This window comes from Brachyistius frenatus, unplaced genomic scaffold (genome assembly GCF_029030835.1).
Source record: "Brachyistius frenatus isolate BFR_SWC_R1_liver_20210118 unplaced genomic scaffold, ASM2903083v1 Contig_42, whole genome shotgun sequence".
Classification (NCBI taxonomy): Eukaryota; Metazoa; Chordata; class Actinopteri; family Embiotocidae; genus Brachyistius; species Brachyistius frenatus.
Genome location: NW_027210641.1, coordinates 2,484,148 through 2,504,755, shown reverse-complemented (window position 1 = coordinate 2,504,755; position 20,608 = coordinate 2,484,148). Strand labels below are relative to the sequence as shown.

General features: G+C 42.7%; 2 protein-coding genes across 6 annotated transcripts in view; both read left to right on the top strand.

Annotated features, from left to right (window-relative positions):
• Positions 1-18,261, top strand: part of LOC138623236 (FERM, ARHGEF and pleckstrin domain-containing protein 1-like) — a 52,306-nt gene extending 34,045 nt beyond the window's left edge. The window contains exons 10-27 of one of the 3 annotated variants that reach the window (XM_069702630.1): positions 95-258; positions 403-471; positions 551-644; positions 1,428-1,641; positions 6,384-6,571; positions 6,859-6,948; positions 8,351-8,484; positions 9,782-9,863; positions 9,950-10,187; positions 10,289-10,419; positions 10,547-10,615; positions 11,100-11,189; positions 11,570-11,652; positions 12,521-12,633; positions 14,004-14,140; positions 15,190-15,297; positions 16,407-16,558; positions 16,666-18,261. In XM_069702630.1, coding sequence (XP_069558731.1) covers positions 95-258; positions 403-471; positions 551-644; positions 1,428-1,641; positions 6,384-6,571; positions 6,859-6,948; positions 8,351-8,484; positions 9,782-9,863; positions 9,950-10,187; positions 10,289-10,419; positions 10,547-10,615; positions 11,100-11,189; positions 11,570-11,652; positions 12,521-12,633; positions 14,004-14,140; positions 15,190-15,297; positions 16,407-16,558; positions 16,666-16,747 — 2,238 coding nt within the window. In that variant the 3' untranslated portion in view covers positions 16,748-18,261. Of the gene's footprint in view, positions 1-94; positions 259-402; positions 472-550; positions 645-1,427; positions 1,642-6,383; positions 6,572-6,858; positions 6,949-8,350; positions 8,485-9,781; positions 9,864-9,949; positions 10,188-10,288; positions 10,420-10,546; positions 10,616-11,099; positions 11,190-11,569; positions 11,653-12,520; positions 12,634-12,862; positions 13,027-14,003; positions 14,141-15,189; positions 15,298-16,406; positions 16,559-16,665 lie in introns of those variants that run through there. The other 2 variants (XM_069702629.1, XM_069702631.1) reach the window with 2 other exon arrangements.
• Positions 18,262-18,954: 693 nt separating this feature from the next.
• The window catches only part of LOC138623248 (dedicator of cytokinesis protein 9), a 71,594-nt gene continuing 69,940 nt past the window's right edge, over positions 18,955-20,608 (top strand). For all 3 annotated transcript variants that reach the window (XM_069702653.1, XM_069702655.1, XM_069702652.1), the window contains exon 1: positions 18,955-19,300. In XM_069702653.1, the coding sequence (XP_069558754.1) occupies positions 19,184-19,300 (117 nt within the window). In that variant the 5' untranslated portion in view covers positions 18,955-19,183. The remainder of the gene's footprint in view (positions 19,301-20,608) is intronic.

Sequence of the window (20,608 nt, the reverse complement as noted above, 5' to 3'; positions counted from 1 at the left end):
GTAAGTGACATCGCTGGATCATTTCCCAAAAACACAAAGCCCTTCGGCTCAGTGGTTGTTGTTGTTGTAAGGTATGTCCTCATGTGTCCCCCAGAGTTCATATCAGGACACTCTGGAGTTCATGATGGCCAGCAGGGACTACTGTAAAGTCTTCTGGAAGATCTGTGTTGAATATCACGCCTTCTTCCGCCTCTTTGAGGAGCCTAAACCCAAACCCAAGCCTGTGCTCTTCACACGAGGCTCCTCCTTCAGATTCAGGTAGAGTTTGCATCATAAAGCTGCTCTCTTTCGCTCTCTCGATCAGGACTGCAGGCACACAGCACTTTCCTCCCATCACTTAACAGTCCACTACAGCTCCTGCAGGAGAGCTCATTATTATCTCTCTTGTACTCATCTCCGCAGCGGTCGCACACAGAAGCAGGTGATTGATTACGTGCGGGAGTCTGAGTTTAAAAAGATCCCGTTTGAAAGGTAAAGGCTGCAGACTTGTTTGATATATTAGGTTCCGGCGAGAGCGCGTGACACTGATCTTCAACTTCCTGTCCGCCAGGAAACACAGCCGGGTCCAGTACAACAGTCGGGTCCAACACAACAGCCGCCTGTCGCCGTTGCCTTCTCCACGCCACCATGAAGTGCCAACAGAAGTGAGTGTTTGAGTCTTTTCAGTGGTTAAATAGCTGCATACAGGCAGCTTGTTAGTCATCTTGTGACTGTTATTATGCTCAGGTTTTTGTATTGTATAACTTAAATATAAAAAAAAAAATACCTGCATGACACAACTGTCATTTTAAAGAAAACAACCTACTAAATTCATTTTTTTTTTTGTGCCTGTTACATTTCAAGTGGAGATCTTTAAAATTAACTTTAAGTAGGAGACCCTTAAACACTGAATTGGATGGAAAAATGATGAATTGACTCCGGAGCCCCGGTGATCCAGAGCTGGGTCAGATCCTGACAGTGTACACTGCAGGATCTGAAAAGCACCCGAGCCTGCTAATGCATGCTAACAAACGCATGTTAAACCACCTGTTAAAGGCCTTTTTACCTCTTGTTCAGTGCATCTATGGACCCTGGAATAGCTGCCTGCAGGTCTGGATTTCATTCATATCAATATGGGATAGACACCTGCTTCTTCCCGTCCTTTTTGATTAGTATTGCTGCATTTATTGGCCACAACTACCTATCAATTAGCAAACCCTAAACCCCTGTGTGTGCATGTGCAACCTCTGCATATGCTCGAGCTAGCACAGAAGATACAAACCTGCTCATTAAACTAGAGCCAGAGGGTACCTCACAGTTGTTTGAAAACTCCACACGGTACCATCAAGTTAGGCAGAATTCATTAGAAGATCCCAGCTTTTAGTTATTATTAATGATGAATAAAATGTGCTCTTTAAATTCCTAAATCCCCCGTTTTCCTCTGTCAGAGTGGTGTTCCCGAGAACAGAGCGGACTCTCCTCACCGCCGTCATTGGCAGGAGTCGGTGCTGGTGAGTGCAGAGGACCCGATAGCTTCGCGGACAACGAGGGCGAGCCCGACCCACCAGAGGAACGGCCACGAAGACAGGACGGGGTCTGTGTCCAGGACAGAAGAGAGGACGGGCTCAACGCGACAGACTCACCCAGAACATCTGAGTACAGGTCCAGCTTCTCTGGCTGCTAAAGGCAGCAGCTCCTCTATCCCCTACATTGACTGCAGTAACATAGGTAGTGAATATAACACAGGCAGAATCCAGGCTTATAGGTCTGATCGCAGCCAGATGGAGCAGGCCATGCTCCGCCAGGGGTATGAAGGGATAAATGTGGCTTTGCAGGAGCACTTTCTGAGTAGGACGCAGTACAGGGAGTCCACTTTCTCCTCTAGATCACCACTCAACCACGCGGTAGACCAGTCTCCCAAGCAGGGCTGCCAAAAGGTTGACTATAGCACCGCCTATAGCACCACGGGGGACGCCAGTCCCAGTAAAAGAGAGAGACAGATCAGCAGCCCGTTCACGCTTCCACATATGATGGGTTCAAGGAGTGTCACTGCCAGTCCTGGCCCAGACACACTCCATCAAGCACCCGCAGTCAGTCACTCTGAGCAGAACGGCTACAGTCCCGCCCCCCCTCACCTCATCGACGGTAGACGTTCCCCCGTCCTGGGCCGCTCTCCTCGCTTACGGAAACTCCACAAAATGCGTCAGCACTCTGACACAGACCCAAACCAGGGAACGTCCTCACCACGGCAACAATCGCATCCCGTCCTGTCCCGCGCTGAACGCGTGGCTGCTCTCGAGCGCCGCATGGTGGCCAACGGCCTCTCGGCACCGGGCCGGTCCCGGGCCGGCCCGGTGCAGAAACGATTGGGTCCGGCCGGTGTCTCGCACGTGGGAGCGGTTCAAATGAACGAAAGCTCCACCACCAGCGGTTCAGAGTCCAGTGAGTCAGAGCTGGAGAACAACCGGGGGAACTGCAGCAGCGCCTCCATGTTTGGTAACCCAGTAGAGGCTCACTCTGATTCCCCCATACCCAGGAACAAGTTCTCCTTTGGCAGCCTCCAGCTGGATGAGGAGGCAGATGAGGACGGTTGCCATGCCTTCAGTGATGAGGATGGCGCACAGATTTTCAGCTGTTAGTGCGCAGAAAGCTTCAAACTATCTCCCTAAGAGAGTTTGAAAGGTTTGTTCTGATGGTATAATGTGATCATTTCTGTCAGGAGACCTCTCAAATCTCCTCATTTAATTTTCACAGCGGGGCTTCGTTAAGCACAACACAGCACATCCTGCTCCGAGCACTTTCAGCTGAAGTCTCTCTTTTGCACGGGAAAAAAAAAAAAGGAACCTGTCCGGAGTTTTCTTGTTTGGTTTGCACGGAGAGGCTTCAACGTTCAGCCTCCCTGCTCTTTAATTATATCAAAATGTCCGTGCAGACGTACACATGTGCCTTGTTAGGAGTCCCCACTGAGTAGTTACTAATTAAAAAGTACAGAGACTTCAGGGAATTTGTGACTCTGTTTGTGTCAGTGTGAAACTTGAGGATGATTAAAATGTTGTAGACTTCGTTCTGAAGTCGGTGTTTTGCAGAGTTGTCTCTTCAGTTTCTACTTCTCGGATGCCTTACGACTTCCTGCAGGGAAATACACATATCCTTCTATAGACAAATCGAACTTGTACAGATTTATGTATATAACACATTTTTGTGCTGATATAGTAAATGTTAACTCTCTTGGCATTTGTTGACAATCTTTTTTGTCTCGTTGTCCTCAAACTGTTAATGTGGAATCAAGCGTGTTGTGAAACGTTGCGTCTGAAGTATTTGATATTGGAGCGGAAACTAATTCAGATACTGCAAATTTGCAATCAGTGTTGAGTATTGTTTATGTTTACAGTCCTCTCCTTCGTCTTTACTGACGTGAAACAACCTTAATGATTCACGGGTCAGGTTTTATTCGGAAGTGTGTTAGGAAGAGGCAAGAAATAAAACACAAGTCGTCGAAATGTTGCATTATTTTTTGAGTATTATCTATTCGCATTAGAGGAAGCTTCTGTGTCTCGGTCAGACTCGGGTGAAGGTGAACGCGTGTTGCGGTGGTCGTGTAATATCTCCACTTGTGGCTCTTCAGTCCACTTATTGAGATTCCACATCCGCACTTGACTTGTGTTCGAATAAGTCAACCGCTGAGGTGTCCACAAAGTCTGCGGTCTTCTTAACAAAATGGCACTGCACTGTTCTTCTCAGTCTCCGTTTCAGTTTTCTTTTGCACTTTTGTCTTCATGTTTCTTTGTGTTTTTATCCGTTTAAGAGAAGTGATACTCTTTATGTTACTTTTCTGTTCTTTCTTTTTCTCTGTCCGATGTAAGCACTCGTCTGTTGGCATGAAACTGTCATATCTTGTCTGTTGTTGTTTTTTTTTTCCCTGCATGTAAACCTGTTCTGTCACTCACTGCGTGTGGTGGGAGGGAGAAAAAAAAAAGAAAGCCAGATCACCCGTGTCTGGGTTCCCTTTTTCTGCGACGATCCAGTTTACTGTTAATTTTTCCAGAGCAGAGAGAACATCAGGTTACAGATGACAGGAGCTTGGGAATATGCAGGAAAAATAGTTTCTGTGTATGTGTGTGTACAGTATGCGTGAAAGGCAGTTTAAGGGCAACACCTCAAAGCACGCAGGCTCCTGGCTCATCCATCATAGTTGACTGCTCTTGCGGCGCTCCCAGACATTTTTAGCTCTGACATCCAGAAGTGAATCCAGAGCGGGATATGGTGTCTAACTGCTAGTTAAACATACAAATACAAACACATCCATCAGTATTGGCCTATAAAACAACAAAGCTACATCACACGGTTCAATCAACATCAGCACTTTGAAATTCAAGAGAAGATGGCGTTTATTTGAAGTCACTGGATCACTGCAGCGTCAGGGAACCCCGTCTGGTGCACAAAGCTCTCCCACAGACCTGCAATAAGTTTCACGTAAGGTAAAACAAACTATTATATATTCCTTCTGGTTGATAAACTCCTACCCAGCTCACATGAAACTCCGTGTCGTATCGACTTAAATTCCCGGGCCTGTGGGAAAGACTTGTGTTTCCTCTCAACCACCGTTGTCCTTCAGGGTGTGTTTTCCAATGCATGCTGCGCTAAAACAAGGACTGGTGGTGTGACGCACGTCATGCTGCTCTGCCCCAGCTGCTCCCTGCATGTACTCTGCTGTATGTACTGTGATATACAGGTAGTGCTCTCACTCACTTCACTGTAATATTGTATTATTCAGTAACAGGTCGGAGAATGTGATGTTAAAGCAGGTTTCAAGTGAAGGAAATTATAACGAACTAATTTAAAAACAGTGTTTAGATATACAGTATTTGTACAAGTCACTGCGTCAGGAAGTACATTTAACTGATTTGTATTCATTTGCTGAAAAATGTCTATTTCCTCTTTACCAACTTGTCATTATGACATTTTCATCTCAGCAATAACAGACTACAAACTAAAAGCTGTTTATTCAAAAATATTTAAGAAGATATTTTTATATGATAATATTACGTAAGGCCGAAAAGATTATGCATGAACGCACACTTCTTTTTCTACACTTTCCCTCTGTCGCTCTCGTTCACTCACTCACGGTGTTCCTGTCGACGTTCACTGGGCTTTGGCCTTTTTATGCTGCTTTTCTCACAAATTCACATCACGATGAATGTATGTCATACTAGAATCAATAAACACAATAAAGTACGATTTTCTGAATCTCCTTTTTGAGACTTCAGCGGTTGGTATTTATTTTCTGCAGTTTGGTGCACGTTGCAGATATTAAGAGTTTTCCCATAGTTTTCTGTAGCGTTGGTTGGTGAGTGTCTGTGTTTGTGGTTTTTACCACACTCATTTCTAGCATTCTGGTAGATGTGTGTGTTTTCACTTCTTCCCTCCGTAGCGTTTGGAGACTAACTGTTGCGCGGGCGCGTTGTCTCTGTGTTCGTGTAATCACTGTTGTGTTTGTGCCAACACACCCGAAGACGGCAGAGAGAGGTGGGCATGTGGCGGCTAACACATAGTAAGTAAGTAGAGTGAAAGTCGGTGATGACACTAAGTAAGATGTTCCTCTTGATCATCCTGCAGCATGTGTCTCAGCTTGTGTATTGATTGACGCGGTACAAAAGGCTGCCAACAGCTGTGTGGACTGTAGAGTGAGTCATGGCTGACTTTTCCCTCAGCTACACCTCGGTATGTTTCACCGTGTGGCAGAAGAAGACTTGAGACGTGATCGTGGGTCGAACCGCCTCTGTAAATGATCAAAACTGTTTGGTATAGATTGTATAGTTTCCCAGTGGGTGAAGTTTTCTCGGTTGAATTGAATGCTGGAAGGTTTAATTGGAACCAAAATGTCACCACGGTGTCCCGTTTCTGTGGATCTGCCACAAGTGATTACTTTTATCAGCAATTAACCTCCTCACTCCTTTTTTGGTTTATTGATGCATTTTTGTGTCCTACAAATGTCAGAAGATTGTGAAAAATCTCATCATTTTCTGGAATTCAAGGTTTTTCAAACTTTCGTTTTTTTCAGACCAGCTGTCAAAAATCCAAAGAGTTTTATTACAATAAAATAAAACAGAATAGCAAAAAAAAAATGTGGAAACAGGAAATATGAGGAGGTTTTGCTTAAAAACTGAAAATAATAATTAGACAGATTCATTTTCCTTTGATTAACTAATTGATTATACAACTGTTTGTATGACTGTGAAGTTTAACTTTGTGTCAAACTCATCCATCTGAGACCTGAAGTAGGTGAAAGCAAATACTTAGAAGGTTTTCTCCAGATCTGATGTGCTGTTATGTTGTAAATCACACTTAAAGCTACAAACTGACACGTTCTTCTCTCATTGCGGTCCCTGTACGGCTCGGTGCAGGTGCGGTTGCCAACAGTCCTCACCTGTCGGCCTCCTCCGGACACTCCCACGGGATGGTCAACGGTCAGAAGTCACTGGAGCTGTGCGGTCACAGTCCCGACGGCCGGCAACCGTCCCCCCTCACCAGCCCGCTGCTCAACGACGCCGGCAGCGTTCGCACTGACGACGAAGACGAGGTCCGGAGGAAGGTTTGTAAACAAGAACCGCTTGTTGCATCAGTTCTTAAGATTTTATCTCCGTAAGTTGTGCTTCAAACCTGCTGTCATATACTGCAAATAACAGTGGACCTAGATTACCTGTCCTCAGTAAACCTCCACTGGGACAGAACTCGAGTATTTTCTTGTAAATATGCTGCGGAAATGGGTTAGAGAGGCGATACAGCTGAGGAGGCACCAAACATTGTTGGACGTGGTCAAAGTTATGTCATTGAGTTCTTCTTGCTTAGTATCGTTCCTCTGTTGTGGTGTCTTTGCAGAGGTTTCCAACAGATCGAGCCTACTTCATCGCCAAGGAGCTGCTGACCACAGAAAGGACGTATCTGAAGGACCTGGAGGTGGTGACGGTGGTAAGACGAGCCACGTCGCTCACCATCGCGCTGCTCTCATGTTTGTTTTCTCCTGCGCCTGTCCTCTGGGGAGAAAACATTGATTATTCCGGTTAGCTGCTCCATTGCAAAGCGCCCGCCAAAACACGGCGTCGAGCAGTGACACAGGAATATTTTGGCAGATGCGAATTCATTTTTTATTCATTCCCCACACTCGTGCTCTGAAATGCATTTATCTGTGTCATTCAAGGCTGTGAATACTAAACCGTGTTAGTGTTTGGAGAGATAGATGGATTCAGCTTTGTGCTCCTGCATGTGAGCCCCTGTTTCAGGCTGCTCCTTTTACATTTTAATTTACTGGGTAGAAACGTCCGGACGGCATTTCATTTGATAACGTCTCAAAATAAACGCAGCAGAAAACAGGATATTAAATGTGCAGTACGGCTCCTTCAGCTGCAAACGAGGGGGATGTTCGTATGAGGCCGGACTGAAGCGCTGCTGTTTGTCTTGATTCGCCACGTGGAGAAATCACATCCACTGGCTAGCTTTAAAAGCTGCAGCTTTTCTCCTCGTGCAATTTTCAGAGGCCTTTCACACATCTCGTAAATATTTGGGTTGGCTTGTGTCCTTGTTCTTTCTTCAGCGTGCCGTCTCTCCACTTCCCTCTCTTCATCTCTTCACATACGCTGGTTGGTGCTGCTGCTGCTGTTGAGAGTGAAGTCATCTGAACGACAGCTGGTGCTTCGTCTCGAGTCCCTTTTTGAAACACTGACAGCTGAATAAAGCTGTTTTCTATCCTTTGTGCGCAAACACACAACATGTGACGTTTGGTTCCAGTCTGACTTAATGAAGTCTGACTGACTATCGATTCTTCTATTCAATTCAACCAATTAAAGGATTTAAGCGGCGTTACAAGGCTAAGTGCAACAGCAGAAACACAGATAAATGGATTCTGGAGCAAATCGGGGAAAATAAGCTTAAAAACAACATCCTATGATGTTTTTATAAAAAAAAAAAAAAAAATTTCACATAACTTGTGGACACTGCGACAAGAAAATCTGGACCTAAAGTTTTCTGTTTGTTTGTTTTTTTACAGCGCCTCCATATTACATGATTATCTGTTGATGCAAAGTTCCCGCTGTGTGTCTCCTGATTCCTCTGGTTTCAGAGTTGAAGTCCTTTTTTCTTAAATATTCCAAGAATTACAAATTTACCTCGAGTGACTTTCTGCACGGCAAACAACACCCTCTGTCCTTCTGTTTAGAAAAGGTTTTATCATAGCGTCCCTCTGTTTTCAAAGTGGATGTGTTCCAGACTGAAGACTTCCATATGGCAATGCCTTTGATGGAGGCTGCAATAATAGATTTATCTTAATGTGTACCCTGTATTTGAATTGATTGTATGCACGTGTCTGTGGTGTCAGTCTTTCCAGAGTGCTGTGGGACAAGATGAGTCAACTCCAGACTCCCTGAAGAACACCATGCTCTCCACCTTCGAGCCTCTGCACAAGTTCCACACGGGTTTTCTCAGGGAGGTGGAGCAGAGGCTGGCTCTGTGGTGAGAACCGTCTCCTCTCCGTCCTCATATTCCCTGCAGCGTTAACGAGAAGCACGGCGATATGTTGGTTTGGTTTTGATCCAATTTATCACAACTTCTGTCCCGCTTTAAAAAAATTTAAAAAAAACTGAGCTTTACTGGCATGTAGCCTGAGAGGACGACCCAGTCCCTTCAGTTGACCCGAGGAGCTGCCGTCTCCATGGCAACAGTCATGCTGCGCCACAGCCGGCCTTTTCTTGCCTGTGGGTTCTGCTGTCTGATCTCCTTAATGATGTTGTGCTGTATCTAGCACACACTCTCTCTCTCACACACACACACACACACACACACACACATGAAAACATTAAAGCATAAAGCCAGTCATGCTGTTAAAATTTAAGGCCATTAACCACTGACAGTTATTATGATTTCAAAGTCTATGGTGGCTCGTCACACTCGTTAGAGCTCCAAATTAAAGTTGAAAGTGATATTGTACTTTACTCTGCTGATAAGAACCACATTCAGATGTGTATGCAAATGTTCCAGCACTACATGTGTCTCCTTTGTGGCTTTGCATATTCAAATATTATCTTTATTATGGTGACTATGATTCGTAAAGCTGCCTGTCATAGATGAGGTGAGATGTGATTTACAGACTGAGATATGTTTACCTGAAGTTTCTGCTAAAAGCTCTTTTCAAATGAATAAATATCCTGTATAAGTCCAGTAATGGCAGCTCACTACTTCTGCGTTATATATGAGGAATCTCTTGCTCGAGGGAGACACCTGCTGGTGTATCTCGTTCTCAAAGTTGAAAGAGCCCAGTCTGACTTCATTGACATTTTTCTTGCATTCAGTGAATTCTGAATAATCAATGAGCTTAAAGAGCTTTTGTGTTGCTCTGCGGATTAATTCACTGCTCACGATCATAATAACAGCTTTTGTTTATGTAGAAGAGAAGCGGAGATCAAAAAGTGCTTCACATGGACAAAGAAAAAAATCTGAAAGAAGAAAACAAATACATGTATGTTACATATCAATTTCACACATGATCCAACCAACATACAAACAGAGGCTTTTTTTTTTTAATCAAATTACCTACAAGACTTATTAAAGAAAGATGAACAAAAATACATTTTCAGAACCCAGATAAAGGAGGAAAATCACTTTAAAAGAAGTTATGAAGATTTGTTTACAGAAGTGATGTTAGAGAAGATACTGATTTGGCTGTTTTTTTTGTGCAAGCAGAGACGCCTCAACAGCAAAAGCTCGACTCCAACAGTTCAGAGAAATAAAGTGTTGATGGTTTCTGTTTTAGGGAAGGACGCTCCAATGCACACATTAAAGGAGACTACCAACGTATTGGAGATGTCATGTTGAAGAACCTTCAAGGTTTGAAGGTGAGGGGTGGTTTTATATATAATTTAAATGCTTCTGTAATTACATGAATGCATTTACGACCTGCCTATAACAACTCTGTCTGCAGCCGCTGACGGCAAACCTGACCAAGCAGTCTGAGGTTCTGCTGGAGCTGGAGAGGGCGTGCAAGGCATCGCGCAGGTTGGAGGGTCTCTGCAGGGACTTCGAGCTGCAAAAGGTCTGCTACATCCCCCTAAACGTCTTCATTCTGCGGCCTCTGCACCGCCTCAATCACTACCAGCAGATCCTGGAGCGCCTGTGCAAACACTACGCAGCGACTCATGTGGACTTCAGGGACTGCAGAGGTACAGGCCGGATTCATAAAGGCACATTCAGGGTTTTCTGGTGCAGCAGAATAGTCTAACAGCATATCTCCAATGATCTCGTACCTGTGGTTGGTCTGTAGCTGCTTTGGCGGATGTGTCTGAGGTGGTGGAGCAGCTCCAGGGAAGTCTAGTCAAGATGGAGAACTTCCAGAAGCTTCTGGAGCTGAAGAAAGATTTGATTGGCGTTGACAATCTCATTGCTCCTGGTCGGGTGAGTTTAAAATGGACAGGAGAATTTCATTCTATAACCTTTCCCATGATTACTTTACATTACAAGACAAACATGTGTTACATTCACTAACAAACGATGCATGTTTTTTTGTTCTTTTTCTTGTCAGGAGTTCATCAGGTTAGGCTGCCTCAGCAAGCTGTCTGGAAAAGGCCTTCAGCAACGAATGTTTTTCCTGGTAATACCCCACTTTCTGCACTTTATATTACTAGTCTAATTATTGAGTGATCTCAGCAGGAAAATAATCTGGCTTTTATGCTTTCCAGGTTTGCATGATTTAGAAGGTGTTGGCAGATGTAGTGCAAATGTAAAAGTTCTTGCAGGGAAAAATATCACACGTTGCTTTGAAGTTTTAGTTTTTTACGCATGTATTCAGTTTGGTTTCTTATGTGATAAACATGGTAATAAAAGGAGAGAGGTATGCGAGTATGGTGTGCAGAAGAATAATTTATATCAGTGTTTATTCCTTTGTGCTTTTTCTGCCTCTATGTTCACGTTCATAATTAACCAGCTGTTATGGCAAGTTGTTTGTGCTTTGAATATTTTATTGGATCCTATGCATTTTGGTTGAGTGATTACAAAAACGGACTCGCTGGTATTCAGATCAAAGCTTGTTACATTTTACACGTTGTGTGTCGCTCTCTCCGTCTCTCCGATGGTAGTTTAATGACGTGATTTTGTACACGAGTCGAGGGATGACGGGGACCAATCAGTTCAAAGTGAACGGGCAGCTGCAGCTCCATGGCATGACGGTAAGTGTCGTGTCTCTCAAACAAACACAAAGTGTTTAAAAGTCTGTCACCAGTTTGTCATTACTGGAAATAAACTGCTCCTAAACAGCTGAACTGCAGCTCTTTCAACATCTGCCCTCACCCTAAACACACACACACACACACACACACACACACACACACACACACACACACACACACACACACACACACACACACACACACACACACACAGTGTCAACACATTCACACACTTTTTCAGGACAGCTACACGTGTCCTTGTATCTCACTTCCTTTTCATCCTCCTTCCCTCTCTCCATCTCTTGTCTATTTTGGTCCTCGCTGGCCTAGATAACGCTGCTCTCTAATGTCTTTTCTGTGTCCCTGTGTTCCTCTCTCAGATCAGAGAGAGTGAGGATGAGTGGGGTGTGCCTCACGCCTTCACTCTGGTTGGACAACGACAGTCGGTGGTGGTGGCAGCAAGGTGAGACCGGTGGTCTTCAGCTAACAGAGGCCTTAGTCCTACAGTCGACTCACGTGCGCGTTGTTTTCCGATCTGAGATGCAGCAAAGAAAAAAAAAACACAGACAAACACATCGTGGGAAAAGCTGTAATTTTTCATGGGGAGATGGCGCACTTTTTTTACATTAGTGTTAAAAGTCAGTTTAAACGGTTTGAGTTTAAAGCACTCACTAAAAGTTTTTCTCATCCAGCTGGGATCCACCAGAGCAGAGAAAAGTTGATAAAAAAATGTTTATATGCTCATCAAAGTCACTTTTAAATGCAGTGAGCTCATAGCAATTAAGCTTTATGGGCAGAGTCACTTCTTTATGGGCTCTCTGCCCTGGGCTTTGCCTACAAGGCCACTCTGAGTCCACTGCCTCAGGTTGCAGCGAGCGAGGAGGACGGCAGGTTACTACCCAAGACTGAAAAAGTACTGCAAACTCCTCTGCACATTTCAGGGGCTTATTTTGAGTTACAGCCAATAAAAAGATGCTGCCAGTAAAAAACAGTGCTTAGAGGATATAGAAAATACAATATTTATCAATCATTTATTCATTAATCTGATTTTAATTGTTAACCATAGATATATCTACCTTCTTTCTTTGTGTGTTTGTTGAAGGGGTGGAGTACAGCCTGCTACTTGTCTCGCCCTCAAACCAACATTCAGGTTCCATCAATGAGCAGATGGTGGCTTAGTGTTGTTTAGAGGAAAATTTGGCAGGACACCTGGACCGGATCAGTCTCATGATATTTTTGTTAAGGGACCATTTCAGACCTCCAGACCACCCCGCTGTGACTCGTGCCTGGTTCCCTCATCACTTTATCCATTTGTGTGCTGTTCCCTCTAGTTCTCTTACAGAGATGGCAAAGTGGATGGAGGACATAAAGATGGCGATAGAAATGGCAAAAACCAGCAATGGGCCTTCATCCGACCTGCTGACCAGTAACCTGACAGACAACAGTAAGTAACTGCATAACTGTGCTGCTGAATATGAAAAGCTTACTTGAAAAAGAAAACAGTGGATGAACAGTAACTGTCAAAAAAAAAAAAAAAATGCATCCGAGTAAGAACCTCAGCGACTGAAATCCCGTTGATGTGTGAGTGATCTGACACTGTCTGTGTTTTAGCGCCTTTCTCCCCTCGTCACCCTCTTCGTTGTCTAGCAGTAACAACCTCCTGACTTTCCCAGAATGCCCGGAGGACTCCTCGGTGGAGGCGGAGTCCGAGGACGACATGACAGCTTCGCACACCTCGCTGGAGAGGCCCGCCCCTCACCGTGGTAACACCATGGTGCACGTGTGCTGGCACAGGAACACCAGTGTGTCCATGGTGGATTTTAGCATAGCGATGGAGGTATCAGCCAAACCTCAGACCTGCCCTCCTCCCCCACTCCCGCCCCACTGTTTTCTTTCTCTGTTTTTGAGTGTGTGCTGTATCTGAATTGACTTTGATGATCTCTCAGTGGGAACAGTATCCTCCTGTGCTGCACTGCACCTTAACTATTGCTCACTATGATTAAATACTAGATACTTGATTAAATCGTTATGTAATCAGACACACTTTTGAAAATAATAAGATAATGAATTTAATGGATTTCTTAGGCTCACTCTTTTAAGTATTTATTTTCACTCGATAAAAATGTACAATACTTATATTATGAAACCAGTATTGTGCTACTATTAAAGTGAATAAAAGCTTTACAGGTTAACTTTGCTTCTTTGAAAAAAATCGAAACAGTTTTTTTCATGTTCAAAACTGAATTGGATTGGATTGGTAATCTTGCATCCGTCTTTATTGTTGGAGCTATTCCTTCACCTCAAGTCACTGTATGTTAAACTTGCTTATTCACTCTGTTAACAACCTCAGTGAGGATACTGTTCCCATCTGCCCCTCCTTTGGCTGGCAGTAGCCAGCCTGATGTCCTGAATCTGACCTCAAAACTGTGGCTTTCCTTCCTTCGTGCTTCTGTCCTCTTTTCCTCCCTTCCTGGCACCTCAAACTTGTGGTCTGTAAATAGAGAGAGAGCAGTACCTAGATGTGCTAAAGGTCCTCGTCTTTACAGAAGGGGTCTCTTCTGTGTTCTGGGATGTAGACCCTCCTCCAACCCAGCGGTGTTCTAATCTAGTTCTGCTCTTCCTCTGTCGTTGTAACGATGTCCTCTTCACAGCTTTGCCTGGACACACAGTTGGCCTCGTTGTTAACCCTGCATGCCTGTGTTTCACCTACTCAGTCTCTGTGTTTCTGTCCCTCCTTCCCTCCCTGTCTGTTTTTTTCTCTCTCTCTCTCTCTCTCTCTTCTCTTCCATACATCTGTGCATTCCTCCATGGTAGAGGAGCCTAGTCCAATCAGTGAGAATAAGGCCCCCCCGGTGGGGCCCCCGAGTGGCCAGGGACCAGTGCCTCTGTCTGTTATCTGCTGGTACCGTGTTCAGAGCCTCTCCTTTAGTGAATCCTGCAGGAGTCTAGAGGTAAAGGAGCCAGGCAGACAGCAGAGGCCCTGTGTTTGTGTTTACTCAAACTGAAGAGCCAAAATGACATTTATGATCGAAGCACTGTGATAATAAAATACACATAAAGCAGAAGAGTAGGGCCAAACACTGGTGCAAGTTGATGTCAGTTCAGTTCCTGTCTTATAATTAATTATTTTAAACCAGTGATTCTCAACAGATTATGAAGTAGCTCATCTAAAACATAGCAACCATTAAAAATATAGTCACCTAAATACAAAATGTATGGTATATTTATCTATGTACTGTATTTATTATTTTCACACTAACGTAACAGTCAGCAGCATCTGAACACTACATTTATGTAAACTATAGTTACTAAGTAAGCAGAGACCTCAAAATAATTTGCTAAGATAGATAAATTGTGGAAATATCCAGCTACTGCCACTCAAAGTGTCAAAAGTACAGATGCAAACTTAAAAGTCAGGTGCCCGTAAAATCAAAGGTTGAATGTTTTATCCTTTCTTTAATCCTTCCTTCTGTTCTGACTGCCTTCTGTAATTTCAGTGATAATGAATCTGCAGCCTTCAGTCTTGATTGACTTATAAATTAAAGTTAAATTGATATATCTCTTCTTTGTGCAACAATCTCTCCACCACAACTCAATGAGTAGAGATTTTTCTCTAAAAAGATGTATTTTGGAAGATTTCCACTTGATTGACTTCTTTAGATTGATGAAGTCTGACATTAGTTTCAGCTAGACTGAGTAATATTTCTTAGCACAGAAGATGGATAAAACACATCCTTTGAAAAGGTTTAATTAATTATAGTTAACACACTTGAAACATGATCAAGAGGTGCAGATCTTACAACTGTACTTGTGTAGGGTAGAGAATAAAACATCCTTAGAGAGGTACAGTGCTTCACAACAGTAGTTTTAGTGCATGTTTGAATGTAAAAAAATATATATTTTGAAGTTAAATTTCCTCAGTATTGTATTAGAGATCTCAGTGTGACGTGCATGACTTGACATAGTTTCAGAATCAAACTTGTTCTTTTTGTCTTTGTAGAATCAGCTATCAGGAAACTTACTGAGGAAATTCAAGAACAGCAACGGCTGGCAGAAGCTCTGGGTGGTCTTCACTAACTTCAGCCTGTTTTTCTACAAGTCTCACCAGGTGACGAACAAACACTCTCAAGTCCTGCTGTTTGTCCAGCAAACAAACCGCCCTGCTGACAAAGTGTTCTCCCTCCTCTGGGCTGAAAAGCATCACATCTCAGTGTAGAATATCAAATCTGTGTGCCATATTAGAGGTGAAAACATGTTCCCATGCAGTATTTCTTCTCATATTTTATCCTGGAAAAGATTTGGTAGCTGTCTTTGGACTTCAGATATTCTGAGATTCAAATTTCCATGAATACATTTTAAGTAGCATAGTCAAGACTTATCAAGAACGATAAATCCTGCTGTAAATTAAAGCCTCTTAAAGCCAGCACAAATCATGTAGGAGGCCAAGAAAATGATGGAACAGTTGTGAAGAACTAAAGATTTGTAGAACACTTTGTAAGTTGTTATAAAATATGCACATTATGCACTTCCAGTACATGTTGAAGAGAGCAGCTGAGACTTACAGCTTTTACTGAAAGAAGCTGTGAAAATGGTGCAAATATTATTGAACAAAAAAATGCAACCGCAGTCATTACAAGTTGTACAAAGATTTTTTTTTTTTACCAAAGATATTGTAAAGATTTATTGTTTCAGAAACAACTGAAGTCACTATAAAGATTTGCAGTCAAATTAGTGACATTGTGGATCATTTCTCAGTGATTTTAACATAAGCAGCCTTTTTTATAAACACTTATATGCTTCTCAGTTTAATCCAGATATAATAGAAAACATGATTATGAATTTTAGTTTTTAAACTTCCCCTCTCTCAGGCCACAGACGAACAAAAAGAGGATCTGTGCAGACCAATCAATTTTGGTCAGTTAAAAAAAAGCATTAAGTTGTTGCCAACTATTCCAGTCAGGGCCAGATGGACATAATACTGAGTTTTATTAAGGATTTAAAGCTTGACCTCTAGCTACAAGAAATGATTCAGGACTCATTTGAAGCTGTTCTACTAACTATCCTTCATAAACGCCAAGATGTCCTCCTTTCCATAGGTCTGACATGATGGCATTAATATGGAGATCAACTGGGCTAGTGTCAATTATGTTCCTCATGTTGCTTGAATAGGTTGTGCTTTATCTCCAATTTGTTTTTGTGATTATTTATTTTCCTCAGGATGATTATCCTCTAGCCAGCCTCCCGCTGCTGGGTTACTCGGTCACCGTTCCCGCCGAGTCTGAAAACATCCACAAGGACTACGTTTTCAAACTGCATTTCAAGTCCCACGTCTACTATTTCCGAGCAGAGAGTGAATACACGTTTGAGAGGTACACACGCTTGCCATCGTGTTTCACTTCTTTCTTTTTTTTTCTTTTTAAGGTTTGTTGCCTCTCAAATGTGCGAGGACTGATAAAAAGCCTTTCTCTGCCTGCAGGTGGATGGAGGTCATCCGCAGCGCTACGCTCCCCTCAAGTCGCGCTCGTGTCCTGAACAGCAAAGAGCCCCATCTTCATTGAGTTGGCTCACATTGTTTCCATACGGTCTCCCTCGGGTGGCATCTCCCCCCCCCCCCCGGACTCTTTGCTTTTCTTTTCTACGCATATCTGGGACATTTGTACATGTGTCCATGCACATTTGGTGCTTTTTAATGCTTTAATGGTGACATGTCCGCTGGTTTAGACTGCATCAGAGACTGCGTTTTTGGCATTTTTACTCTCAACTCTGAAACCTCTTTTTAAGGATGTCATTTTATACTGTTTTCTAATGGTCTGAACCACTTCCTATCTTTCTGGTTTTACATTTTGTCATTGTATGTTTTTACAGCAGGAACCTGTTGATATAGATGTTCAGCATTCTTTCTTAGGTGGTTAAACTATCACAGCATTGTCATAAACATTTTATCTACTTGTTCATCTTATTGAAAATGGCTGCTTTGAAAAAGTCCTGCAACTTCAGTGCCAAACTGGTTTATATCAATGTCCTGGACTTTTTAATGCTATTTTGTTACACTAAAGGAGATTAGGATTATCCCCTGTATACCATATAAAACAGGTCACCCTTTAACGGTCAGTGCTCTGTTCACACCTGGCCCAGCACATTGTGTTCTTGTTAAAAAGAAGGAGATGAAAATATAAAATTATTTTGTCGTATTATTGACATAACCCTAGGATTGATCACAGTGTGGCCAGGAGTAGCTACCATCACTGCTAATGCCATTTCAAGTAAAGTAAATATTATATTTGCTGATATTTGTCGTATGAATACTTTCAGAGAATTTAGCTTTTTTTTTTTTTTTTTTTTCTTCTTTTTTTTTTATTATCTCTGAAGTTCCCGTTCAGCTGTAAGAGAAAATGTGAGATGTGTTCATAATCACTGTATTATGAAAGCAAGTGTAATTGAAAGCTTTAAAGATTATGTGTGAAACTAAATAGAAACTTTCAGTTCCAAGCGCCGTCGCCCTCACTGAACTATAGGCTGCCTCCCGTATACGGATCATTTAATGGGTCTGAATGAATGGAAATATGCATTTGACAGGGTTTTGCAGTGAAGTATACGAGATGGAAAATATCAGTTCTGCTCCGAATTGTTTTTTTTCCAGTCAACAGAGAGCTCTTTGGAAATGAAAGCAATAAAAAAAAAAAACCTGACTCAAACTTAGATTTTTGTGCCTCGTGTTTTTGTTGAAGCTGGAGAAGCAGGATTATCAGAACATGTCAGGCAGTGTGTTTTTGGCTGTGACCTACAGATGGCATCGTTGATCAAGAAAGTTGGTTGAGTCAGGCTGTAACCACATCATCTTTTCTGTTTAGTACCAATAAAGAAAGCAATGTTTAAATGCTTTCTTGTCAGTGAGCGTCATCCTGTCAAAATATTGATTCAGATTTTTTTTTTAATTATTATTAAAAATCTGCATTTGACTCTTTGTGACAACTGAAGGCTGATACCTATCCAGCCGCATGCAGATGTTTCTATTGAAGGATTTATATCAGTTTACAGATAATATCTAACCTTATTATATTTATAAAACTTAGTAGGCGGCACTTGTTATTTCTCAGCCTTGTTTTTGAGACTTTGTCCCCTCCCAGATGACTGAGAAAAAGAAAGAGCGTAATATGAAATGGATGTGTGGTAATCAATGTAAAATTATTTAAACTACATGTAAAGTACAAGGCCCCCTCACTGGCTGTATTAGTGAGAAGGGATTTGTGCTCTTCTTTTTGCACAAAGTTGATATTTTTCTCACCACAGAACTCGTTTGAAATTGAAAGAAATCCTATTGCTAAAATTGAGATTTTTTTTTTCTTTTCCTTTGATATTAAAAAGTTATGCCCTGTAGCATCACAGTCAGTTTTGGTTTAAATTTATCATAAATCCCCAAAATCCCTAAAAATCAGTTTGATATTAACTTACTTTTTCTGTGGTAATTTTGTAAAAATGTACCCTTGTGCAAATTTAAAACAATATGTTGTGGTACTCGAGAAAGCTATGTCTATACAGCTGGTATTTTTGTGGTACAATAGGAAAACACCAGTCGCTCATACTGAAAGTGTTTCAGTCCAAAGTCCGGGCGCAGCAGCTCACACAGCCAGGAGTGGGCCGGCCTTTAAACCGGTAAGGGGCGGAGTGCCCGGAGGGGAAAACCGATTATACACCTCCTGACTGGCGCTGCACCGCCAATGAAACACTACTGAGGAGGATACTTTATTGTCACAACAATACATCCGATGGGAGAAGGCAGAGCACCGGAACAATGCTGCACATGTTGGTTTTAGAGAGCGAAAACTGACTGGAGGGTGGGAGTGAATCAGCAGCCACAACATGACCCAAATTCAAACTCGTGCTGCGCACTAGCAGGGATCGGAGACGCGGGTAAATCCATGATGAATTTCCTCTAAATTTAGTCGAGATAACGTGTGGATTGGACGCTAATTGGTACAAAGTGGTGCGCAACGATGGCCACTCCGGCGCATCCGGAGACCAGGAGATTTACGCGGGGTCTGGGTAAACCTGGGACTGCTGCTGAACTCAGGCAAAGTGTCTCCGAGGTGGTGAGGACGTCCGTGCTGGTGGTAAGTACACACCTTAACTCCCCTCCTCCCACTCTCCCTCTGTACCAGCAGCATGGTCAGTGTTATCATGTCTTGCTTTTGTGGTGCTTGAAACCAACTGTCTATTTTTTTACGCACAGTTTCATCAAAATACAACTGACTTTAGATCAGCTGGGTTAAAGCAGCAAGTGGGCTTTCAGGCTGAAATACTTCAGGTCTTATTATGAGTGAGTGACTCTGACCTGACAATGAGTCTGAGAGGTGGAGAGTTAATTTGGAGTGAATGCAGGAAGATGTCTATGACAGAGAGTGGGAGTGGATGATTATGTAGAAATGCTGGTGTTGTACATTGGTTGGTTGTAAATAGAGTCATGCCACATGTGAATTTCCCTGTTGGGATGAATAAAGTGTCTATCTATCGATCTATATATCTAACTAAAGCACAATAGAAAAAGTTTTTACAACTTTCTCGTTTGTCGTTACTACAGAAAATATTGTAATTCTACACTTTTATTCTCACCTCAGCTGACTTTATACCAGCTGGGATGGAGCACGTGGGCTTTGAGGGTGAACTTCAGGGTCATATTATGGAGTGAGTAGCCTTGATCTAGAGTGAGAGGGGGAGAGAGTGACAATAAATGAATGAATGAATGAATGAATGAATGAATGGTGTGTGTGACGAAGAGATTTTGCATATTAGCTTAACTTTTGCATATGACAGATTTATAAAAAACTATTGCGAGTAGTTTGTACAAAATTTAAAGCACTCAAACATTGTTTGAATAGCACAACATCCTTGAAGACCACTTTGAGGCTCATTTGTTACCTTTATTATATCGTATGTGTCTTATTTCCTAGAGAGTCAGCAGAGAATCAGTGCCTGTTTTAAAGCTCTGTGCTGTGTTTCAATGAGGGCATCACTTTTCACGGGGATGCACTGACATGACACAATACCTCCTCACAAAGGAAAGCAATAGGCTTTAGTTTCATGCTCCTCAGACACATATAAAGTGTCCAGTGACAGTGACATAATGGTGAATTTGACCGTCCACTTTGGTCGACAACATCTGGGCGACGAGGACCTCGTCCGTATCAGTTTTCCTCAGAGCTCGAAAGGGAAAAAGGAGTCGACCCTTTTGTTGTGTCCGAGTGTGTTGGGGGTCTTTGGTGCTCCGTATGATTGTTCCAGCTTTCCTGGAAAAAGTTGCTAGGCAACCGAAACGGACACCATCCAGGCTTTCTGTCAGGGAAATGGAATCCTGAGTCAGGATCCCAGACAGCCAACCACACCTTCATATTATTTATTCATTCTCACTCTGGTGCACTGCC